General features: G+C 40.3%; 2 protein-coding genes across 4 annotated transcripts in view; one reads left to right on the top strand and one right to left on the bottom strand.

The window, feature by feature from the left end:
• sesn1 (sestrin 1) overlaps nt 1–24,810 on the top strand; it is a 67,076-nt gene extending 42,266 nt beyond the window's left edge. For 2 of the 3 annotated variants that reach the window (XM_024290848.2, XM_024290849.2), the window contains exons 3-10: nt 21,720–21,785; nt 21,856–22,056; nt 22,137–22,319; nt 22,399–22,635; nt 22,709–22,963; nt 23,036–23,226; nt 24,143–24,287; nt 24,369–24,810. In XM_024290848.2, coding sequence (XP_024146616.1) covers nt 21,720–21,785; nt 21,856–22,056; nt 22,137–22,319; nt 22,399–22,635; nt 22,709–22,963; nt 23,036–23,226; nt 24,143–24,287; nt 24,369–24,455 — 1,365 coding nt within the window. In that variant the 3' untranslated portion in view covers nt 24,456–24,810. Of the gene's footprint in view, nt 1–21,022; nt 21,277–21,719; nt 21,786–21,855; nt 22,057–22,136; nt 22,320–22,398; nt 22,636–22,708; nt 22,964–23,035; nt 23,227–24,142; nt 24,288–24,368 lie in introns of those variants that run through there. The other variant, XM_024290850.2, reaches the window with a different exon arrangement.
• Nucleotides 12,753–24,810, bottom strand: part of armc2 (armadillo repeat containing 2) — a gene marked incomplete in the record, with an annotated part of 29,086 nt that continues 17,028 nt past the window's right edge. The window contains 1 exon segment of the mRNA XM_024290847.2: nt 12,753–13,739. Coding sequence (XP_024146615.1) covers nt 13,699–13,739 — 41 coding nt within the window.

The following is a 24,810-nucleotide window of genomic DNA, read 5'->3' as shown; positions in this document are numbered from 1 at the left end:
CCAATTCACACATTAAAACCCTTTCAGATGTGTAATTGTATTAAAGGTGGGAACTGTCTTTACTGGCACCAAATTCTATATCCACTTTGTAAAGTTGTTTTCAACCTTAAAGGGTTTGTCGGTTTGGGTTACTGGAGTGCTGAACTCAAACTATCGATAATTGTGATAATAAGTAAGCCTGTGTATTATGCAACTCCAACTGTCGTGGTTCTCCCCTGAACATCAAAGTAGTTTGGTATGGTCAGGTCGCTGTTTTTAAAGCCTTGGTCAGCATCTCTGTATCTCAACCCTATAAGGAGTCATGGAGTTGTGCTCATATATGTACCACAGGAATCGATGCAAAAGCAGGAGCTGTCCACTTGAGGTTTACTCGCAGTACACCAATAATTTCAGTAGTACGTTTGACCCCAAAGTACGGTGTGTTTGGTTGCTGTGATTCCTCGGTTTCAATTGGTTTCTTCTAAGAAGTATTCCGCAGATCTGTTCTCTAGACTTGAGAACAGTACGGTTGCACAGAACAGAGCATGCTCAGAGGTCAGTTGTACAACAGTACTTTGTGGTCCATGACCATTTGAGTTGGTACATAAAATCGGGATACCAAAAGGCTCTATCTGATCTAGAGCTGAAAGAATAGCTGAACATTTTTGCTGATGTAGGCAAGACTCATAGGAGTAAACATCGCCAACTACTATACTGGCGTTCGTAGCTCGTAGGAGTACAGTAGATATGACGAGCTGAACGCATCATATACAGGAGACACGGCATAGTGGAGACTGTGGTCTACAGCAGGGGTGTCAAAGTCAATCTCACAAGGGACAAAATCCACGCGGGCCAAACAGGATAAACATTTATAAAACAACCAAAAACTAAATTTTTAAACTTTAACTTTTTAACATAATTATGAACTAGATATATAGCATTACCTGTGATAATTGAAGTGTGAATACTGTACGCTGAATTTGACCACTGAAGATGCTAGAGCTGATAGCGGAAGATGCTGAAATTAATAGCTAAAAACACTGAAGCTGAAAATGAAAATATCTTAGGTTAGCCAAAAACAGCTAACATGTGGCTGAAAAAAATATCTAAACTTCAAAAGAGCCAAAAAAATTGAAAAAAAGCCTAAATAAGCCAAAACAGTTAGCATGTTGCTCAGATATTAGCTAAACTACAAAATAGTCTGAAAAAACATTTAAAAATACTAAATTAGCCAAAACAGCTAGCATGTAAATATTAGCCTAACTTCAAAACGGCCAAAAAAATACTAAATTAGCCAAAACAGTTAGCATGTTGCTCAGATATTAGCTAAACTACAAAGTAGCCTACAAAAGTCTAAGTAAATGCCAAAATAGTCCAAAATGCTAGCAGATTTTTAAAACTTTAAAACCGTAACTTTTTAACATTATTATGAATAATAAAAAGCCAAGAATATTATTCCATAATAAATCAACTTAAACCTTAAATAATTTTCAATATTCATTATAGAAAACAAGCGAAATTGCACTGAAAAATTTTGCAAAACACTGAATCCACGAATGGACTACTGGACCTCTTTTTCTATTACGGTTTGGACTTAGAGTTTAAACAAAAGACAAAAAGTGTGAAAATGTTCATATGTGTCTCAGAAAAATGTATTGAGTGAGGAGTTTTACAGCCATAAAACATCTATAGTCATACTTCTCAGATTTCACGTATCGCTTTTTATTTGTAGACCGTAACTGGGATGACAAAGGATTTGGTTCAGATAGGTGCTGTCCTAGCATTAGATATGTCAAAGAATTTAGGTTTGAGTTCCCAAAAAACAGTAGTACTTACTTGTTGGGGTATTTCAATAAGCTCAGAGTTCAAAAGTTGTATTTGTAAAAGCAAGCAACACATTCCATAGTATACATGTTATAACAAACTGTGTTTCACATCACAAGCTGACCATTGTCTATGCAGACTCATTAACTAAATGTCACGCTTGAGAAGTGCCAATTGCATCAGCAGTCCTAAGCAAATGTGGATTCCAAATTACAATCTGAACTTTGTCCAGAAACCTCCCTCTCTTCCTTTTACACAAACAGCCTGCACTGTCCCACTTTCCCTACAAGCCCCAAAGACTCCAAACAAAGCCTCTCTGACTTCAACCACTTTTCCAGGAGAAAGTCTTGTTTTTTTATGTATTTCTTAGAAAATATGAGACATTGCCAATGCTTTTTATGGTTTGAGTTATAACAGCAGGAGTCTGTCCAAGTGGCTCTGATAAGAGAGAAGGTTCAACAGGCAGGACAATGCTGACGAGTAACTAAAGAAAGTCCTCAACTAAAACTCCTCTTTTGTCCCTCATCATCTGAAAAATGCCACGAGAACATGTTAAAATACCCAAAACACAATTTTTCCTTAGAAAGTCACATATGGAGATAGTCATGGTATGTTTCACGCTTTTTTTTCTCTTGCTTTGGCAGAGCTGTCAAATTTGCTAGAATCTGAGTCATAGCATCTGTTGATTTGAGGGGGCCTGCTACTCATCAAACCGAAGCTCGCTCTGCTGGGACCCCAAAGGGGAAGAAATATGGCTTACTATAAGCTGCAGGTCCAAGACCATTACCCCTTCCCTTTATTTTTCCACAGCCATCACTTTCTTCTCTCCCTTCATCTGAACAAACAGATGAAGCTTGTATGTTTGAAGAAAATGTTCAGATCTTTCTAAGATCTCATACAGTCTTTTAAAACAATATCAGCACGCTAGGTGATAGTTGGTCGATCTTTAGCATCCAATCCCAAAGAGGAAATGCAACCCAGATTTTCTTGGAGTACAATCATTCACTTGTCTTCAAACACAGTTACTACTCCTAAGAGAGGACTGTGAGCAATTTACTCCAAGATCAGACAATGTTTGGAAAAAAACACCAGAAAAGTCCTTTAAGCTGCATCTTGAACCCTAGTGGCCTGCGTTTATGACTATATACTTCAAAAAGACTTCTAAGGAAAGCTGTTTTGGGGATTAAAAGTTAAAATGTTTGGTAAATTTTAGTTTATCTACAGTTTTTCAAGAAAAAAACACTCAGAATTTTGGATTGCAGCTTGAACATGGAAGACTTAGAGGACTAGCAGACATTGAGTGTCCAATGTAGCCATGGTCTGTTGACTCTACAGACCATGGAATGGTTCAAAAAGAAAAAGGTTTTCTTCATCTTTAGAGTTTTCTGTCACAAATTGAACTAGAGAATGACATAACCACCAACTCTAACAGGAAATGCATATACTTTAAATGCCACATACTCAGAAAGTTCTCCAAAGGTGTTTATGTTACTCACGTAGGAAACAGCAGTGTTTCTACATACCTATACCTTCACAGAGGAATGCCTCTCAGTAAATTTAGTCGCATAACAAACCTCAGGCTTTCTTTGAATTGTGCTTAAACTACATTCCTTATTTCTCTATCAACAAGAAGTGCAGTCTGTTGTTTGCCTCAAGGAAGTCAAGTAAGACGATATGAAACAAAGGAAACCAGCTAGAACGGATTAGGCAACGAGAAGGTTTTTAGACGGTGATTATAACTAGAACTAACAGCTTTGGCAGATTTTGTGTTTTCCCTCAACAATAAATAAAACATTTGTAATAAAAAGTACAACATAATTTTACTTTTAGACATTTAAAAGCAATATTTTATTGGTTTTTACCTTCTCAGAGGTGTTTTTGTCATGCGTGTGAGCTGTGAAGGCCTCTTTTTTATGGGGTATGCTTCTAATTCCAAACCAGCTCTTTGTGGTTTATATGAAATATACTTGGCGGTCAGAAAACTGGCTTCGGAACAGGACTTGGGGTCAAATCAGTCGCTAAAAAACCAACATACAAACGCTTATGACTTGGTTTAACAAAGCAGGGGTGCAAAGATGGATGCAAAAGGGAAAGGTGACCCATTGAGCATTCAGATTGGTAAAAAAAACACCTTCATCTTCATGCTTCTGTTTCCCTATATATTTTTTTTAATTTTTACATGCAAAACTTTTATTTATGCAATCTGGTGTAGACAGTGGATGATCCAACTAACCCTTAGCAAAAGTAGTCTATTTCAGTGTACTATTAGTGAACTTTGTCTATGCTAAAAGGGAGCCAGTATAGTTAAAATTTTACTTTTTGCATACTATCTATACATTGTAAACTTAAAATGTTCCAATTACGTCTAAAGAAGTATTCAGGTATGCCTCGTTTCCACTAAGCGGTCCAGACCGGACTGGTCCAGTTTGCTGGCCCCTGGGTGCGGCACTCGCATGCTCTGCCAGGCCCTTGACGTGGCACTTACTAACTCTGCCGGCCCCTGGGCGCGGCATTTCGCTAGCTAGACCTGCCCCTGGGCGCGGCATTTTGCTAGCTAGACCTTCCCCTGGGCGCAGCACTCGCTTCCTCTGCAAACCCCTCGGCGCGGCACTTGCTTGCTCTGCTGGCCCCTGGGTGCGACACTCACATGCTCTGCCAGGCCCTTGACGTGGCACTTGCTAACTCTGCCGGTCATTGGGCGCGGCATTTCGCTAACTAGACCTACCCCTGGGCGTGGCACTCGCTTCCTCTGCAAACTCCTCGGCACGGCACTTGCTTGCTCTGCTGGCCCCTGGGCACGGCACTCGCTTGTTCAGCCGGCCCCTGAGCACGACCCTGGTAGCTCTGCCAACCCCTGACCACAGCACTCGCTTGCTCTGCCAGCTCCTGGGCGTGGCACTCGCTAGCTCTATCGACCCCTCAGCATGGAATTCGCTAGCTCTGCCGACCCCTAGGCGCGGCAATCGCTTTCTTGGCCGGACATTGGGTAACGGAACTCCCTAAGCTGTCCACCAGGTAACTGGTTAGCATAATGAGCCAGCCCACTGAGAGCCTACTGGAAACAGCAGACAAACCCATTTAGGGCCCAGATTTTCTGCCCACTTTTAACCCATATGGGGCCCACTTGGCCTTGCTGGCTGGGTAACTGGTCTGTTCTATTTTTCTATAGATCTACAAACAGCGGGGGGACCAAAAATGATCCGAATCAGTCCATTTTATAATGGAAGCACTCAAAATATCGGTCCGGTCTGGACTACTCATTGGGAACGCGGCATTAGAACACTACCTATACTTCACGTACTTGGTCTTTAGTCGACTAGCTAAACTTGTATTCAAGTATGTCTTTTAAAATTAACTTAAAGTGTACTACTTTTTGAGATTAAAGTAATAAAAAAATCATCTTTTGATGTTGTTGTTCATTTTTGTTAAAGTTGAGTAGCAGAATTCTGCCACAGATCTGAACTACCTTGTTGAAATGTGGGTAAAGAGCTTGAAGCTCTTCAAGAAAGCCTCAGGTCATGTGGCGCCGTAGGTCAAAACGCGGCCTTTTCACGTCCACACGCCCACGAAAGGCTTATTACCTCAACAGATTAATTCAGATGCATCAACACGCCTGCTTATTGTTTTCCTCGCCTTCATGACTCCACTCACACCACCTGCAGTAATCTCTCAGCTCCTGTGTTAATTGATGACGTGCCCTCTTTTTTTCCCTCTTTGCTGTGTCATTCTCTTTTCTTTGCCCTCGTCTTTGCCTGACTCGAGCGAGCTCATACCTCAGCTGTGATGTAACTCTCTAACAAACATGTTTACTTGACGGCGGTTTGCTTTGCTCGGCACACAGAGGCTCCATTCATGTGAAGCTGCTTTTCTTTTTTGTACTGTACATCTAGCAACAAAACAGAGCAACTGGCTGACGTCCTGTCCTGTCTCTTCCATCCTGCTGTGGCCCGTGAGCCCTTTATTTGTGCAGAATGACTATTGTTTTGGGTTTGACCGCGACAAAACACGACTCCTAAGAGAAAATTAGGATGAAGGGGGAAAATGCTGGATTGATGTTTCTTTTCCTCTGTTAACAGCAGAAATGAGAGATCGTACGCTGCAGGGTTAGGCTCTTACCTCTCACATACTTCTGCACGGCAATCAAAACTCTAACGCGGAGCCGCATGAGCTGGTCAACAGGATACCAAACTTTGTTTTTCTTTCTCCCTCCTCTCAGACTTGACCTTTTTTTTGCTCCTTTTGCTTCTTGATGGAGCATTGCTGCCGTGTTTGTGGTTTACCCAAATTTGTTTGTTTGACTTTTTCATCACAAAAGCCAACTTAAAGCTGGGTTTTTGGCCGGGTGAGCTCTACGCTTCCGTGCGGCGGCTCGGGCCTTGCAGACGATCAGTGTCCAGATCATTTGCTTTATGCATTATGGGTGAGTCATTCCCATGTACTGTGAAAGGTTCCCGTTCACCGACCACTCTGACGAGCCTCGCCTCTCCCTTTCCTCCAGATTGGTGTTAGTCAAAGGGAAGATGACCATCTGCTGCCCCAGTTGCCCAGTGACTGGACAACAGCCTTCCCTCATGGCACAGTTCCACCGTCCATTGTCTGCATGAGATGCTGGGTCTGAGGGGGTTTTCTTTCAATACGTCTGTCTCAGACGTTGCACCCTTTATTTATTAAGCAGTCTTGACTAAAATATTGCATTACTTCATTTTTTTTTCCAGATAAAGACCCACTCCAGTCGTCTTTGGATCTATTTTAAAAGCATTCCCAATAGTATTTTAACTATGTTTTTGCTTTTTTTTTTGTTTTCAAGGAAATAGTTTCTGCAGAGTGGCAATAGTTTGTTAGAAATTTGCCTCTGAGCTGTGGGCGGGACCATTGTTGTGGACCAACCCCGCCCCCATTCCCCTCCCCTTGCTTGGGGTAGGGAGCTTTTGGCACGCCCAGCGTATTTTCTACATCACCTACTCCTGATTCACAACAATTTAAATAAAGAAATACTCAGAAACCTCAATTTTTAGGTAGTTTTTTTTTCATATTTATATTTTTTAATATTTATCCTACATCAGAATTGCCACAAAAAATGTTAAAAATAGGATTTTCATTTGAGTGCGTCTTCGAAAAGTTCTTTAAAGTTCTTCTGCACAGTTCTTCTTTGAGTGCACACAATCTGTTTTTTTTTGCATCCTCTTAAAGCAGAAGCGAGTATTGTGCGATGCTTTCCTGTGGTAGTCTCATTAGAGAACGCACCCTCCAACAGCGCAGGATGCTTGATTCAAGGCTATGCTGGGAAGTCCAAACTAGCCTGGCTGATGGGTTAACGAAGGGTCAGATTCGTACACAGAAGGCCAAACCTTTGCTTTGGAGCATAAAGAGAATCCATTTCCTCTTCAGAAGTTCTACAACCGTTCTACAATTCAATTTGAAAAGAAGGAGGGCTGTAATTTTTAATATAAAAACCTAGATGAGCAGGAATCTGAAAATATTTCTTTTATTCAGCCAAACATCTGTTTTGTATTCCTGCAGCATCCTGTTCCAGCAGACAAAAGCCCATCTCGGTGGAAAAGCTTTGACACCTCTGCAGCTCCGTAGACTCGTCACTCTAATTAAAATAAACTAGTTCGAAAGACGGATCATTTCTCACAAACGTGTGTTCTCCCATCTTTTCTCTGCACTCCCAGCCAGAAGGCAAGAGGTTCAGTCCCAATGGATGCGATAGAAATTAGGAGCGCTCACTTGTGGGCTCCAGTCCAAACTGGACAACCAAGTCAAGTGTGCTGATGCAATGTGAAAGGAAAGTACATCGTGGACACTTGGCACGCCGACAAAGTCTTTGTTCGAACTCAAAGAGCAGAAGTCTTTGCGGGGTGTCTGGAGTAATTTTGTTAGACTTTGAAAGAGTTAGATCTGACTCAAGAAACTCTTAGACACCCACTCTGATGAAAATGGTGTTTTTAGCAAGTTTTTGTGGCATTTTTCTAACGGAGGAGGACTTATATTAAGAAAAGTAAGCTTAAAGTTGCATTTCTGAGTAGGTTTTTTTGTTAAAACGTCAGTATTTAGCGTCTCTGTGAGACAAACAAGTGACAGTTAACAGTCTCGGTTCACTGCTAATGTTTGTTATAACACTCAAAACCAATATTGAAAGATATGCGGTGGCTAACCACTCATATTGTTCCAAACACCAGCGTGATGTGAGAGCTCATGAAACTCCGATGACTAAATCACCATCTCAGTCATTTTCTGAATACTTTCTGATTCTTACTATTTATTTGAAGTTTTTTTCTGATCCTTTGATCTTCCTTAATTTCCCGTGATGATTTTCAGCTCTTCCTCCTTACAGAAGGAAACAAGTTGTTTTTTTTTGTTTCTTCTTCCTCCACTGAAAGTCTTACGTGAGCTCGAGCCGCGACTCTTCATTGGCGCCTGACGCTCGGATCACATTCCAGACATTCAGCTGTCAGTGAAAATGTTTGGGATTGATGTTAAATGCTTGTTTGTTTCCTTCCAACTGTGGACTCAGTGACATTACTGCTTGACGACAAACTGTAAGAGTTGCAGAAAACATGCAGCGTGAACAGAAAAACACCTGAGGGAAAGCAAGGGGATCAGAGAGATTTGAGGATCAGGTGGGTTTGTATGTGTTTGTGTGGGAAACCTGATAGAAATCTGTTTTTTTTTTTTTTTTTTGCAGAGCCATTATCCCCTTTAGACTTCAACAGTAGACCTACACTGTGCTGTGGCTGCTGCTAATCCCATAATGGGCTGACTCTGCACTGGAGCTGCACAAATACGGCTCCGCTCGATCAAAACTGAGAGTGTGTGTTTCTGTTAACACTATGTGTGTGCGCTGCATTACAGTATAAGTTGCGTGCAATGCGCGTGTGTGCTTTGCACCTCCTCAGGTGAGTGAGCAATGATAGGTAATCTAGTGAACAGAGTCATCGATTTTTCCCACTGCGCAGGAAGTGGCTGGTTATTGATTTTCAGGGACAATGATGTAACTCCAGACGTTCTGGGGTGTTTACTTATCCATGATAAGGTACGAGGAGCTTTCTCTCAGCGCGCTGGTCAAATAATCCCCTCTCTCTGCCTATCGCTCTTTCCACCTTCTTTTCTTTTATTGCGAACGCCCTCTTTAACCCCAACATCCATCTTGTGGGACACAAGTCATTACAAAAGTTAACACTAAAAAAGTAGTTCTTTTTAATAAAAAAAAGATGTGTTTTAGAAAAAAAAAATCTGTTTTTCTTAAATATTTTAAGTCAGTTTTCTTTGTTTTTTTCATTTAAAACTTTGTTGATCTAGTCTATCCAGTAGTGCTGCCACAAACAATTATTTTATCAGATTATGTTTTCCGATTAGTCGACTAATCGGGTCATGCACAAAGTGGATGTAAAGCAGACATCTTAACCATCATTAGCTTTAAATTAACTAAAAACTAGATATATAGCATTAGCTGTGATAATGCTAGTGTGAATGCTGTAAGCTGAATTTGGCCGCTGAAGATGCTGAAATTGATAGCTAAAAATGCTGAAGCTAATTTTAGCCAGCTAAGATAAAAAAAAAGCTTAAGTTAGCCAAAACAGCTAGCAGACAGCTGAAATGCTAGCTAAACTCCAAATTAGCCTAAAAAAATTAAAAAAATTCCTAAATTAGCCAAAACAGCCAGCGTGCAGCCGAAATATTAGATAGACTTCAAAATAGCCTAAAAAGTGGAACAAATGCTAAGTTAGCAAAAACAGCTAACATGTAGCTAAAATATTAGCTAAACTCCAAAATAGCCAAAAATACTGAAAAATGCCAAAATTAGCCAAAACAGCTAGCATGCAGCTGAAATATTAGCTAAACTCCAAATTAGTCCAAGAAAAGTGGAAAAAAAGCCTAAGTAAGCCAAAACAGCTAGCAAACAGCTGAAATGTTAGCTAAACTTAAACTCAATTAGCATAAAAAACTGTAAAATTTCTAAATTAGTTAAAACAGCTAGCATGTAGTAGATATATTAGCTAAACTTCAAAATAGTCTAAAAACTGAAAAAAGCCTAAGTTAGCCAAAACAGCTAACATGTAGCTGAAATATTAGCTAAAATCCAAATTAGCATAAGAAACTGTAAAATTCCTAAATTAGCCAAAGCAGCTAGAATGTAGCTGAAATATTAGCTAAACTCCAAATTAGCCCCAAAAATTGAAAAAAGTCTAAGTTAGCCAAAAGGCTAACATGTAGCTGAAATATTAGCTAAACTCCAAATTAGCCTAAAAAATTTAAAAAAAGCTTAAGTTACCAAAAACGGCTAACATGTTGCTGAAATATTTGCTAAACTACAAAATAGGCTAAAAAATTGAAAAAAAAACTAAATTAGCCAAAACTGCTAGCATTTAGCTAAAACATTAGCTAATAGTCGATTAGTCATTGATTAGTCGAATAATCGTGGTAGCCCTACTAGCCAGACAACAATGTTAATAAGCTTTGATCTCGTTATGCAACACTTTCTTATCACACCTAATGAATGATAAATGACATTCAAATAAACTTTGTTTTGAAAAAATTACATTTTTTAAAAATCTTTCCTTAATCTAAAAACCTCTTTGTTCTTTCACCTGTAACCCGCTGCAATATTTAGCACAAATTCAGATCCAGTCAAGGGGAATGACATGAAACTTTTTTCTATTCGCTGGTTTATTCATTTCTCGTCCCGCACGTCTGTGACTCATTAACCACAGAGCAAATGCATCCAGCACTACCTGTGGCATGAGCGATAGAGGACCGCACACACAAGCACACAATGCAGGCACACTTATGGCGGGGTTACGAGGTCCACCGAGAGTTTGTAAACATTCAAAATCAGCCCTTTCACGAAACAAACGGATCAGTCGTGTGAATATTTCAGTAAAGTCTGAAAAATGTGTTTTTTATAAACACATATATGTGCAGAAAACTTATGTGAACAAATTGTATAGGATTTTTTTGTGGAATCATCAACAATAAAACAAAGTTTGCGTCTATAAAATCTTGAATTTTAGGCTTAAACATTTTTAAAATATCCTCGTTTTTCCCACACTCCAGATCCCACATCATGTGCAAGTCATTTCCTACTCAGGAACCCACTGGCCTCAAAGGGACAATGTATATGTGAGTCTGTGTGTGTTTTGTGCCCATCCCGCTCATGTTTGCACACATGAAATCTGCTGGTTCTGCTGTTTATAGTTTGTGCACTGCTGTTTAAAGTCAAACTTATGGAGCCACAGAAAGAGAAAAAAAAAGGACAACTGAGAGGTCTGCAGATTGACTGGGGTTATCAGGCATAATCTGGAGGCCATGAATAGTTGTGGTGAGCCTTCTGGATCAATACCAGCTGATCTTTTTGGAGCCTTACTGTTGGAAATGACTGATAATCCAGGGTTGAACTTTGTCATTTCAAAATAAAACACACATGCAAGATAAAGTAGTGATTGTTTTTGTCATTTTAACAAATCAAAAATATTGAAATCTTGATTTGATCTACATGTTTTTTTCATTTTTTTCCTGACATTTTTTAATCCTTTCATCCACAATACACACAAAAAATCCATCTCATGTTTTGCTATACAAGACTTCTAATCTTTTAATCTTTTAGATTATTAGTTCACAGAGGGTATTTCATGTAAGAATCTGCAAAGTCACGTAGAGGACATATTTAGAGAAAATTTGGCTTAAAACTGCAATTTTTTTGAGTATTTCGTTATTCAAATCATTGTGAATCAGGAGTAGTGCTGCCACAAAAGATTAGTTTACAATCTGAAGTTGATAGCTGAAAATGCCGAAGCTGATACCCAGCTAAAATATTAGTTAAATGCCAAAATAGCCTAAAAAAACAACAAAAAGGCTAAATTAGCCAAAATAGCTAGCATGTAGCTGTAATATTAGCTAAACTCCAGATTAGCCTAAATAATGAAAAAATCCTAAATTAGCCAAAGAAGTTAACAGGCAACTGAAATATTAGCTAAACTCCAAAATAGCCTAAAAACAAAAAAAGCCTAAATTAGCCAAAATAGCTAGCATGTAGCTAAAAATATTAGCTAAACTCCAGATTAGCCTTAAAAAAACTGAAAAATCCTAAATTTGCCAAAAATGTTAGCAGGCAGCTGAAATATTACCTAAACTCCAAAATAGCCTAGAAAAAAAGAAAAAATCCTACATTAGCCAAAATAGCTAGCATGTAGCTTAAAAATATTAGCTAAACTCCAGATTAGCCTTAAAAAGCTGAAGAAAATCTTAAATTTGTCAAAGAAGTTAGCAGGCAACTGAAATATTACCTAAGCACCAAAATATCCTAAAAACAAAAAAAAGCCTAAATTAGCAAAAATAGTGCTAAACTCCAGATTAGCCCAAAAAAACGAAAAAATCATAAATTAGTCAAAACAGCTAGCAGGCAACTGAAATATTACCTAAACAAAAAATTAGCCTAAAAAACTTTTAATAAATGCCAAAATAGTCCAAAAAGCCTTCAGAATGCCATTATAACTTTAAACTTTTCTACTCTCTGACTCCATATAATATAAAGTAACGACTATCGCGGCAGCTCTAATCAGAAGCATACAAAAAAATGCAGTTTCAAAAAGCTCAAAGGTGTGACTTGTAGACAAATAGATCCATAATTTTCCTTGTCTGAGCTACCATCTAGCTCAAATCTTTACAGCTAGATATCTCCGGTATTGCTCGCCGTTTTTGTTGCACCACTAATGTTAGGTTAGAGTGTCAGGGACTGTAAGCTAGTGGGAGAGTGTAAACAAGAGATGATGGGAAATGAGGGCAGGCTTTCTCTGCGCTATTACAACCACTCTGCAGAAAGTACATTTTTAGATGGAATTTCTAGAAGATGTTTTAATTTGATGGTACTTTCAGTGAACAAAATTAAAGTATAAATATCAGATAAGGGCTATTGACTGTTTGGGAATACTGTTGACTATTGGCAAAAATCCAACATTTTCAGTATTTTTAATCAAATCTGCCCTCAAAGCGAAAACTTTAAAGGTGTTCTACCATTCCCCCAACGTTTCTAGATAACATGCGAGTCTGTGGATCAACGGGTTTCTGTTTAGTTTAGGAATCCGTCGCTTGCTGAAAGCTTCGATGCACAAGTTGCTTCTTGGTATTTTTGGCAGCGAAACAACCATCTCTGTTTTCTCGCTCAAGCAGGTGAAGGGTAAGATCTTTTGTTTGCGCTTTACAATGCCTGTGAAGAGTTATAGCCAACAACATTTTGGCCGCCTTCCCGTTCTGATGAGTCATATTTTGCACAGTCAGCTCTTGTCAAAAAGAGGGGAGGAAAAAAAAGAACAGCTGTGCTTTCCAAAGCAGGCAAACAGCAGCATCCGACCGCAGGGGACTTGTTTTTGGACAGTTGTTATGAGTCTTGATGCTGATATGATCTTGGCTTTGTTAGATCATGTTTTTGTGTATAACGAGATGAGCTTTGATAGTTTGCGTCTTTAGCATCTAAAGGAGGTTGTTTGTGCTGAAAGTGTTCAGGTGGAGTCTTCATACAGATTCCTGTGCCTGTATCGCATCAGGATTAAGATAGACGGAAAAGGTTTGGCATTTTCAGTTTTTTTTTTTTTTTTTCCTGAGCATGTTGTATTGTGACAGCTGCCCTCCCTCTGTTAGAATAACATCCCAGGGAACTCGCTCTTCCACACAGCCACTCCAGCCTCGCAGAGTTACGCCTCTTCCCTTGGATTCTCCACCGCAGCACCTATAGTTCACCGAGACATCAATGCAAATCCGAGGACCTGCTTCCAGTTTCCTTTATTTCCCCTCAGTTCCTCGTATTTGTTCCAAACTTTGTGGAACCGATTAAAGCGGGTTGGTGTGTTCGGGTCCGGGGAGTGGAGGTCTGCTCTGGATGGGGTGTGCCTGCCCCTCTCAGGAAAGTCCGAACTTGGCGAGCCCACACTGCTGAAACCCTGCCAGAACATACACAGATAAGAGAATAGGAGAAGAGGAAAGAAGAGAAAAGGGGGCAAAAGGCAACACGAATTCCCACACAAGTCCAGATACGAGTCTTTTAAGACTCCGTGTTTTTAACAGGTTTTTGTGGAATTTTTGTCATGATGAGGACGTATGCAAAGAAAATTAAACTATTTCTTTCGAATCGTTAGGAGACGAAAAATGTAGTTTGAAAAATGTTGTCGGCTCTGCTCCATTCTGATGCATCCACTTGTAGACAAATGGATCCATGTACGTCTTGTACAATGTTCTTTCTCATAGCCAGGAAAGTTAGCATTTCTACTTTCATTGCAGAAAATCTTTTTGAGAGTAGATGTTCCCTTCAGCAGAGAAAATTTGCTTCGACAGGGTAGAGGTTGCAGGGATGCACAAAAAACATTTAGCTAACTAGAAAAGTTGGATTTCCTGTGATAATGCTAGTGTGAATGCTGAAAATTGTTATGCAATTTACTATAATTGCTGAAGGGATTTGCTGAAAATCCTAAAGCTATTTGCAAAATGTTAAATTTGACTTAAAACGTTGTTAAAGAACTGTAAAAGAGCGCTAAAGTTGACCTAATTGATGGAAAAATTATAATAAAATTGCTTAAAAATCCCTAATAGATGCAAAAATGTTTAGTGTGTTGCTTAAATATGAGCTAAACTCCAAATTAGCCCAACAAACTTAAGCAGCTTCCAAATTAGCCAAAAAGCTAGCATATTGCTTAAATACTAGCTAAACTCCAAAATAGCCTAAAACTTCTCAGTAAACTAAATTAGTCAAAAATGTTAACCTGTTGCTACAATAAAAGCTAAACTCTAAATTAGTCTATAAAAACCTAGGTAGATAACAAATTAGCCAAAACGTTAGCATGTTGCTAACATAATAGCTAAGCTCCAAATAAGGATAAAAAACCTCAGTAGATGCTATATTATCCAATAAAGCTAGCACATTGCTTAAATACTAGCTAATCTCCAAAGTAACCTAAAATTCTTCAGTAAACCAAATTAGTCAAAAACGTTAGCATGTTGCTAAAAAGAAGGTAAACTCTAAATTAGTCAATAAAAACCTTAGTGGATAACAAATTAGCCACGTTAGCATGCTGCTAAAATATTAGCTAAGCTCCAAATAAGCATAAAAAAACCTCTGTAGATGCCAAATTAGCCAATAAAGCTAGCACATTGCTTAAATACTAGCTAAAATAGCCTAAAACTTCTCAGTAAACCAAATTAGTCAAAAACGTTAACCTGTTGCTACAATAAAAGCTAAACTCTAAATTAGTCTATAAAAACCTAAGTAGATAACAAATTAGCCAAAACGTTAGCATGTTGCTAAAATATTAGCTAAACTCCACATTTTTTGAAAATTGCTATAAAAGAGGAAAACATAGCCCATGAATATATTTAAAGGCTTGTTGTTAATCTACTTAAAATTTTGAAATTTGAAGACTTTCTCATTCATTTCCTTATTTTGCTTAATATTTTAAAAACTATGAAGTTTATGAATACCAAAAATACAAGAAGAAATGCCCTGAGCAAGCTGAACATTTTGATACCAAGATTCCTGAAAGTAAAATTAAGTTTTTACGCGCTGAAAAGCGTTTGTGCTAACGTTAGCTTAGCTTAGCTTACCTACACCATAACCCCTCTTCAGCGTCATCATGCTCAGTCACAATATGGTTCCTCTTCCTCATGCATCACTTTAGTGCTGCCATAGAACATAAGTTATGCCTTGCAAATATTCAATTGGACATTTTTCATTTTAATTTTTTAAAACTTCCTGTGACATCACTACTGACCTGGATTAACACGTGTCAAAGACAATGGTAGACGTGGGATTAGAAAGCACATTTTGAGATTTAAAAAAATGAATACAAACGACTAATCGACTATTAGATTAGTCGTCAACTTTTCGAATCGTCGGCATAACTGTGACTAATCAGCTAATCACCTACGCTTGTGACTTTGAGGTTTGCTGCTGCAGGTTGCACACTGCTGGGCAAATAAGGGTTAACTTTCTGCCTTGCTGAGATGAGGCTTCAACTCAAAGCTCTATTTGAAGAGTGACATGACTTCAGTTTTTTTTCTCCTTTGCAGAATCTTTGTCTATCTTACAACTAAATAAATATCAGCCGCAACTTACTGAAAAGTTGTTTTTCCTCTTTTTTTTTATAGCAGTTGAATTTGTTTACATGGAAACTGTTCTGCAGTTGTTTTTCACAGACCAGAGTTGCTGTTTTGAACCTCCGGGCTAATTTGAAACATGTGGTTTTGGTGTTTGCTTTAAGGTTAGACGACATTTGTTTAGCCTCTTTTTAGTCGGCGAAACGGAAACAGACAAATTATAATGTTGTCAGCAAACTAACAAACTAAATAAAATTGTTTTTTACAAAAAAACAACAAAAAAAAACTCATAAAGTTGTGAACTTCATACTTTGGCACAACTTTCTTCTGCTTTCTTTTCCCCTTTTTTTTCTTAGAGAAACCAGAGAGGCAGAGAAACAGGGCAGAGAAGATTGGTTCCTGAAAGTGTTGTTCTACCCTGTGATTGGTGGAAGCCTGTTGCTAGGCTTATGTCAGTGTTTTACTGTTTTCTGCTTCCTCCCCTCTTTGCACCGATAGGTCGGGTTCGAACTGGTCTTATGGTGGACTTCTGCCACTTGTTGAACCAACCCACGGTTTCTGCGGTTCAAACTGCATGAGAAAATACTGCAGCCGCAGCGCTCGCACACTCGTGCAGACTTTACTTTGGGGTCCAAAAGCCCCTTTTATTGTGCGCTCCTGCACAGCTGCTTCTAACAGCAGCTAAAAAGGGAGTGAATACCTTTAAACTTTACAAATGTGAGTCACTTAGGCTTTAAAGAACCTCCTCTGTTGTCATAAAAACTGATTTATATTCACTTACCAGTTTTAGAACACAGTATTACAACTACTGTTCACAGTAGTTGGCTGTTTAAACACAAATAATGCAAAATATGAATATAAAATATAATAATCCAGGAATCCAAATTACTGTTGTTCTACTACAGGGGAGTCAAACTCAATCGCACAGAAGGCCAAAATCACAACACACCTTAGGCCGCGGGCCGAACAGGATAAACCTTTATTGAACACTCTGAAACTAATTTTTTAAAACTTTAGAACTGTAACTTTTCAACATAGTTAGGCACTAGATAAATAGGATTACCTGGGAAAATTCTAGTGTGAATGCTGTAAGCGGAATTTGGCTGGTGAAGATGCTAGTGCTGATAGCTGAAGATGCTGAAACTGATAGCTGAAAGCACTAAAGTTGATTGCTGAAATCACTGAAGTTGATTGCTGAAATCACTGAAGCTAATTGCTAAAAACGATGAAGTTCATAGCTGAAATCACTGAAGCTAATTGCAGAAAATGCTAAAGCTGATAGCTAAAATCCCTGAAGCTGATTGCTGAAAACGTTGAAATTGATTGCTGAAATCACTAAATCTAATTGGTGAAAATGCTGAAGTTGATAGTTAAAATCACTGAAGCTAGTTGCTGAAAACAATGAAGTTGATAGCTGAAATCACTGAAGCTAATTGCTGAAAACGCTGAAGTTGATTGATGAAATCCCTGAAGCTAATTGCTGAAAACGCTGAGGCTGTTAGCTGAAATCACCGAAGCTAAAAGTTGGAAAATGCTAAAGCTGTTAGCTGAAATCCCTGAAGCTGATTGCTGAAAACGCTGAAGTTGATAGCCAAAATCACTGAAGCTAGTTGCTGAAAACGATGAAGTTGATAGCTGAAATCACTGAAGGAAATAGCAGAACATATTGAAGCTGATACCCAGCTAAAATGTACCCTAAAAACAAACAAAAAAACTTATGCTAGCCAAAACAGCTAGCATGTAGCTGAAAAAATAGCTTAAATTCAAAATAGCCTAAAAAAGTGGAAAAAGCCTAAATTAGCCAAAACAGCTAGCATGTAAATATTAGCCGAACTCCAAAACAGCCTAAATTTTTTTTTAAAAAGCCTAAATTAGCCAAAACAGCTAGCATGTAGCTGAAATATTAGCTAAACCCTGCTAGCAGAATCCCAATTTTTACAACTTTGAAGCAGTAACTTTTCCAACTTGCCAATCCTAGTTTTGTTTTTGTATCATCCTGTCTAGAATTTATATTGTCGGACATCTTAGCGAAAGATTTCAGCTTTTAAATCCCAGCACCCTTCAGTTCATATTTCCTCTGCCGAAATGAGTCGTCCAAGAGTTAAACTAAGATCTAAAAAGTTTCATTCAACAAATGAGTAAGACGCCTGGCGTTGTAGGTCTTCAGATTTCCTTCAGACACCTGCAGTGCGGTTTACATGTGTCACACCGTGTTCTCGAACAACTTCAATAGATGCTCGAGAACACACAGCATTACACCGCATTTCAGCAGAGAGGCATAACTGTCAACACCTGATGCAGAAAGAAGAAAGCTAATGCTAGGTTTGATGTAAACCTCTTTAGAGCTCTTCTGGCATTTTATTTAGGCAAGTGAAAGGTGAAGTGACAACGGAATTCTAAAACGCCTTGTTGTTGTTAAATTACACTCACGAACAACAAATATGTCTGTTTACTTTATGCAGACTTAGAATAGCAGTTATCGTCTTTAACATCATTTCAAAAGAATTTGGAGTCCTTTGTTCCATAGGGATGAGTTCACTTCATGATGTTAGAGCACCTTATTTCTGAAGATGGAATGTTTCATAATGTCTTGATCTTAAAATGCTCATTATTTACTTTTTTTTAAGGCAGAACCATCTAATTATTTGGTATTATTAGTTTATATGTCTCTTCAAAATTAGACCATTCCATCCAATAGTATTGTAACTGATAGTTTATGAGGTAAAGTAGCTTTAGAAAATAGAACAAGAAATGATTTATAGGTCATTATAGGACAATTTGACAAGTTTAACCTTCAATGACTTGACTTTTGGTCTTATTTTTGGTCTTATCTTGTAGGGTGTTGGGTTAACTTTGGTTGTGAATTGGCTCTATACAAATAACCTTTGTGAAACTGAGTTCTCTTAATGGTTTAAGCCAATTATTGGAAATAAATCAAAGAAAATAAACTAAAAAGACATGAACACCTTAAAACACGTTTGGTTCTAATTCACTACGAAGTATTTGAACTCAAATAGAAAATGGATTCCACTGACTGTGTAGGAGACTGGACTGAGTGAGAAAATGACTTGCTCCCGAATCAGACGATACATTTTTTTTGTAAAATAGACTCCCACTCGTGTTGGAACCAGACAGTGATTGGTCCAACTCTGTCTGACTTTTTTTTGCAATCAATCTGGCCAATCAGGAGTAAGCTTGTCGAATGGTCACACCCCTACCACTAGGAAAGTTCATCATTTTCTAGTGCTGTCCGAATCGACTAATTCCATATTGAGTACACTCGAAATTTCCCAGAAGTCTTTGCGGAAAACTAGCGTACACAACCTGAATCTTTTGTGTTTCACTTTGTCATCATCCCTGCTTTGTTTTTTTGTTTTTTTTTGTATGTTTCAAACACTTTTCTTTGTTGTTTCTCCTGAACTTCCTTAAAGAACGTCGCGACATGTGGTGTCAGAAGTGGGATGTCGAGCCATAAAATAGGATTATCAATCATATGGTTCTGAGAAATTTGGGATTTTGGCTACTTGGAACCAGTGGGTACTTCCTGTTTAGAATGTGAGGGGGGGCGGGATAATTCAGTCCAGTTCTCATATACAGTCAATGATGGATGTATAGACGTTACTAATCAAATATGGCAGTAAAGTTGTGGTGATTTGGTCTCGTTGTTTATCCATGGTCTAATGTGAGACTTTCTGTCTGAAAATGATCTCTAACACCAACAAATGAACAACAGAATAGCTGAAAAAAGACGGAGGTGTTGCAACGTCCCAGTCAAAGTCCAGGCCTCAGCCTGATTAAAATGTCGTGACAGGACTTTAATAGAGCTGTGCACAAACAAATGCCTGGAGACCTCGGTGAACTCTAACGTTGTAAAGAAGACTTCATCTAAGAGATCTCAGAGATGCTCTGCAGAAATGAGATATTGGAAGTTGGGTAATGTGCAACGTGCTGCTTATGTTTAACAATTTTAGGACCTGAAAAGGTCGAAACTGGTCATAGATTTTTTAGAGTTGTGAGAACTTATCCGCTTCATGTGTACAATAGTGTTTGGCTGGACCCCCCCGAGCCTAAGCGCTTTTATCTGAAAGGTTTGGTGTGCCGTCAGCCCGAACACAACCTCCTCTGCAGCTTTTTCTGAGCCATGGGGCTCCTGTCAGACCCCGGATTGCTGACTCCAGCCCAGGGAACATGTTTACCGCTCGCCTGCACCCCACCCTGTGGCTTGAGCGGAGGGCCTGGCGGGGGGTGGCTCGGTGCACACAATGAACCTGCTGAACACAGTGCTATCTAGTCATCTGTGCTGCGGAATAGCAAAGCAGTTGACAAACTGGCCAGGCAGGCAAACAGGGGAAGACTTGCCTCGTCTTGGCTTCCTCTTTCATTTATCACGTCTAAATTTAACTTGTTTGTCGGGGGTTGACATCACTGCGAAGTCCATCCCAAACAAGGACGGCCTTTCAGGCAGATTCAGAAAGTTGAGTGGTGAAATCTGGGGAGAAAATTGTTTATTGATTTGCTTGAGGTGACATGTGTGCAGATGCTTCTGCAAACTGGAAATGACTGACTTTGTAATAGAATCTGAGCGTGTTTTTGTCCGAGTGGGATAAACAAAGCCATAAGAGCTGCCTTTTCTTATCTCTGGCATTTAAAGGGCTCCTTCAGAGAGGGCCGATTGGTGGAGAAATGTCTTTATCTGCGGTCTGATAGGCTGCGGTGAGAAACCACCAACTGAAAGTCTGTTGTTGCAGTGGCGTTCCTTTTTTTGTTGCCCCCCACTTCAACAAAAGGGGGGGGGGACTTGCTGCAGCTTGCACGACCTGATTGTTGTTTTAGGGGTTTTGCAAATTAAAAAGCATTTTTTAAATCTATTTTAAGCTCTTTTATAAGTGCAAAATGAATCATTAATCGAATTGATTAGAGCAACAGTAAATTCAATCAGGATCAATTGCAGGTCTGAACAAAAGAAGTGATGTTTTTCTAAGAGAAAAGAGGAGGAGGGAGCTCGTCTCACGTTTAGCGCCCCTCCTCTTTCTGCACGCTTAGCCACGCCCCCTCGTGCGTCCCGCGCGCTGATTGGCCGCCCCCGCCGTCACTCCGCGGGGGCCAGGACTTATTTACCGAATGTATGAGCTGAAGGGGACGGTATTCTGCTGAGGGTCCGCAGCAGCTGACAGCTGAGCGCTTCGTCCTGGGCTTCGAGGAACAAAGAGGCAGCAGAGAAGCGCTCGCGCCGCACTTTCCTTTTTTATTCTTTATTTTTCTATTTCCACACCGGAGAAAATAAGAGGGATGAGGCACGCGGTCGCCCCGGCGCAAAACGTGGAAAATAATTCTATTGCGGTGACAGACCTTTTTAAGATATGCAACCATTGTGAGCGGCTCAGCAAAAAGGTAAAAAGAAAAAGCTTCATTTAGTGGTTTATTTGTTGCTCCATTTGCGCTTTCAGTAAACAAGCTGCACTGCAGTGTTTTGTCCAGACTTGTTTACGGGGATGAAGACTAAATCATAAACACGGATTTAATGAGAAAAACTACAATAATTCACATTTTTTGAGGTAGTTTGGTGGAAAAATCCTCTTCAAGGAGGATGTCACCTCCGATTTTTTGCGCATTTACGCACCATTTGCGCAGCAGGACGGTGACCGACAGACATGTCTCGACAAGCAGCGGAAAGTTACCGGACAGAGACAATGTAAAGCTTTTCAGCTGCCCATTTATTTTTCATGAAGGGAAAATGTCACCGCTGGGTTTGGATTGATCTTGTGGATTTTGTGCAGATTCCAAAAAATAAAATACAAAAAATAAATAAATCATTTTTTTTTATTGTCTTTCAGGACTTAGGGGTTAGAATCCCAAGACCTCTAGGCAACGGCCCAAGCAGATTCATCCCCGAAAAAGAGGTGCACCACTTTTCTAACTTTAAACCACGCTGCACAGACGAAAGTCTTAACGTTCTGATTTATTTTCCAGATTCTTCAAGTCAGTAAAGTGGACTCCAGGACGCAGTCGATATTTGAGGATGCGTTTGCAGCCCTCGGTCGCCTGGACAACATCTCCCTGGTGATGGGCTTCCACCCCCAGTACCTGGAGAGCTTCCTCCGGACGCAGCACTACCTGCTGCAGATGGACGGACCTCTTCCTCTGCACTACAGACACTATATCGGCATCATGGTATTGTAGTTTTCAGATTGGATCCACGCCCCCCCCCTACTTTCAAGGATTTGATTGCATTCTGCTCTTATCACCTTCAGGCGGCGGCGAGACATCAGTGTTCCTATTTGGTCAACCTACACGTAAACGACTTCCTCCAGGTTGGCGGCGACGCTAAGTGGTTGAACGGTCTGGGCGAGGCGCCGCAAAAGCTGCAGCAGCTCGGAGAACTCAACAAAATCCTGGCCCACCGTCCCTGGCTCATCACCAAGGAGCACATGGAGGTGGGTGAATCATGAGCGGTTGTGTTTGAAGAGCGCTTCCACCGCCTGGCTGCGGCTGACGTCACCCGTGCGGTTTCAGGCTCTCCTGAAGGCGGAGGAGCACAGCTGGTCCCTGGCGGAGCTGATCCACGCCGTGGTTCTGCTCACGCACTATCACTCCCTCGCCTCCTTCACCTTTGGCTGCGGCATCACGCCGGAGATCCACTGCGACGGCGGCCACACGTTCAGGCCGCCCTCGCTCAGCCAGTACTGCGTGTGCGACATCGCCAACGGGAACGGCCACGCCAACCAGCACGACGATCAGCTGTGCGACCAGGTGAGTCATCGCGCCAGAATCCGCTGAACCCACAAACCGCAGGCGATCGACTGAACCTCTCTGGTGTTTCTAGGACATGTGTGGGGAGGTGGAGGTGCTGATGGAGAGGATGAAGCAGCTGCAGGAGTGTCGCGACGACGAGGAGGCGAGCCAGGAGGAGATGGCGACCCGCTTCGAGAGGGAGAAGACTGAGAGCATGCTGGTGGTCACGTCCGAGGACGAGGAGTGCGTTCCGTCCAGGGACATCTCCCGCCACTTTGAGGACCCCAGCTACGGCTACAAGGACTTCTCCAGGCGGGGGGAGCACGTGCCGACGTTCAGAGCGCAGGTGAGAGTCGGACTGAGCGTCTTCAGGTGATCCCTTGAACGTTTTATGACCTCTCGTGTCGGCGTCCTGCAGGACTACAGCTGGGAGGACCACGGCTACTCACTCGTCAACAGACTCTACCCGGACGTCGGGCAGATGCTGGACGAGAAGTTTCAGATGGCCTACAATCTGACGTACAACACCATGGCAACGCACAAGGACGTGGACACCAGCATGCTGCGCAGAGCCATCTGGAACTACATCCACTGCATGTTCGGCATCAGGTCAGTGACCGTTTATGACAGGAGAGACTCGATCACACGGAGGTCAAAATCCAAAACACACCTTAGGTCGCCGGCCGAACACAATCAACATTTACTGAAACGACATTTTTAAAACTACATTTCTTAAACCGCAACTTTTTAACTAAATTATGAACTAGATATACAGCATAACCTAATAATGCTAGTGTGAATGCTGTAATCTGAATTTGGCCGCTGAAGATGCTAAAACTGATAGCTAAAAACACCGAAGCTGATATCTGACATCACTGAAGTTGATAGATGAAATCACTGAAGCAAATACCTAAAAATGTTGAATCTGATAGCTAGCTAAAATATTAGCCTAAATTAGCCTGAAAAAACTAAAAAAGAAATTGGGTTAGTCCAAAACAGTTTGCATAAAGCTGAAAAAAATAGTTAAACTTTAAAATAGCCTAAATTAGCCAAAACAGCTAGCATGTAAATATTAGCTAAACTCCAAAACAGCCTAAAAAACTTTAACAAAAAAGCATAAATTAGCCAAAAAAGCTAGCATTTAGCTTAATTATTAGTTAAATTCTAAAATAGACAAAAAAGCATTGATTAGCCAAAACAGCTAGCATGTAGCTGAAATATTAGCTAAACTTCAAAACAGCTTAAAAAAAGTCTTAGTAAATGCCAAAATAGTCCAAAAGGCTAGCAGAATGCCAATTTTTAAACTTTAAAACTGTAACTTTCTATTCTAATTTTGAATAATAAAAAGCAGGAATATTATTCCAGGCCTTGACTTTGACACTTGTGCTTTAGGGTGTTAAGATGCTCCTTTAATCCAAAACCAGGCTGTTAGTCATTTGAAACTGTTCCTCAATAAAACACAACATGACATAACTTTTATAGCGTCTGTTGTCTGAGTTGCTGACACCGTTCCTGTTTATTTCAGGTATGACGACTACGATTACGGCGAGATAAACCAGCTTCTGGACCGCAGCTTTAAGATCTATATTAAAACCATGGTGTGCAGCCCTGAGAAGACCACCAAACGAATGTATGAGAGTTTTTGGAGGCAGTTTCAGCACTCCGAGAAGGTTCGTTTGGTTTCTAAATCTCATTTTGTCCACTCGTTTTTGCAAAAATAACCTGTTTTTCCTTTTGTTTTCCTGGTGCAGGTCCACGTTAATCTGCTTCTTATGGAAGCACGGATGCAAGCCGAACTGTTATACGCTCTGAGAGCGATCACACGCTACATGACATGAAGTGCTTTTGCTGTTTTTTTTTTTATTGTCCTTTTACTGTCGTTGTTGTATACTGGGACACAAAGAAAAAAAAAACGACAGGAGGGGTGGGAGTTCAGAAAAAAAAAATGTTGACTGGACATTTAGGAGGATCAGAACAAAAATGGCAAGCAAGGAAAAAGAAATAGAAGATTTCTGCTGTGGAAACGTCATCTCAAGACTACAAGCACACTCAGCGGCTCTGCCTGCAGTGCCAAAACTGACCAAGAGGTGGCAGCCTGGAGCGAACTCCCGTCCTGCTGAAGGGGTTTAAATCCTGACAATCCACCGGACACCCCAGGACTGCATTTCAGTATTCCGGCACGCCGCGTGCTGG

Source organism: Oryzias melastigma, linkage group LG24, assembly GCF_002922805.2.
Source record: "Oryzias melastigma strain HK-1 linkage group LG24, ASM292280v2, whole genome shotgun sequence".
NCBI classification, from domain to species: domain Eukaryota; kingdom Metazoa; phylum Chordata; class Actinopteri; order Beloniformes; family Adrianichthyidae; genus Oryzias; species Oryzias melastigma.
This window is presented reverse-complemented; position numbering and strand designations above follow the sequence as displayed.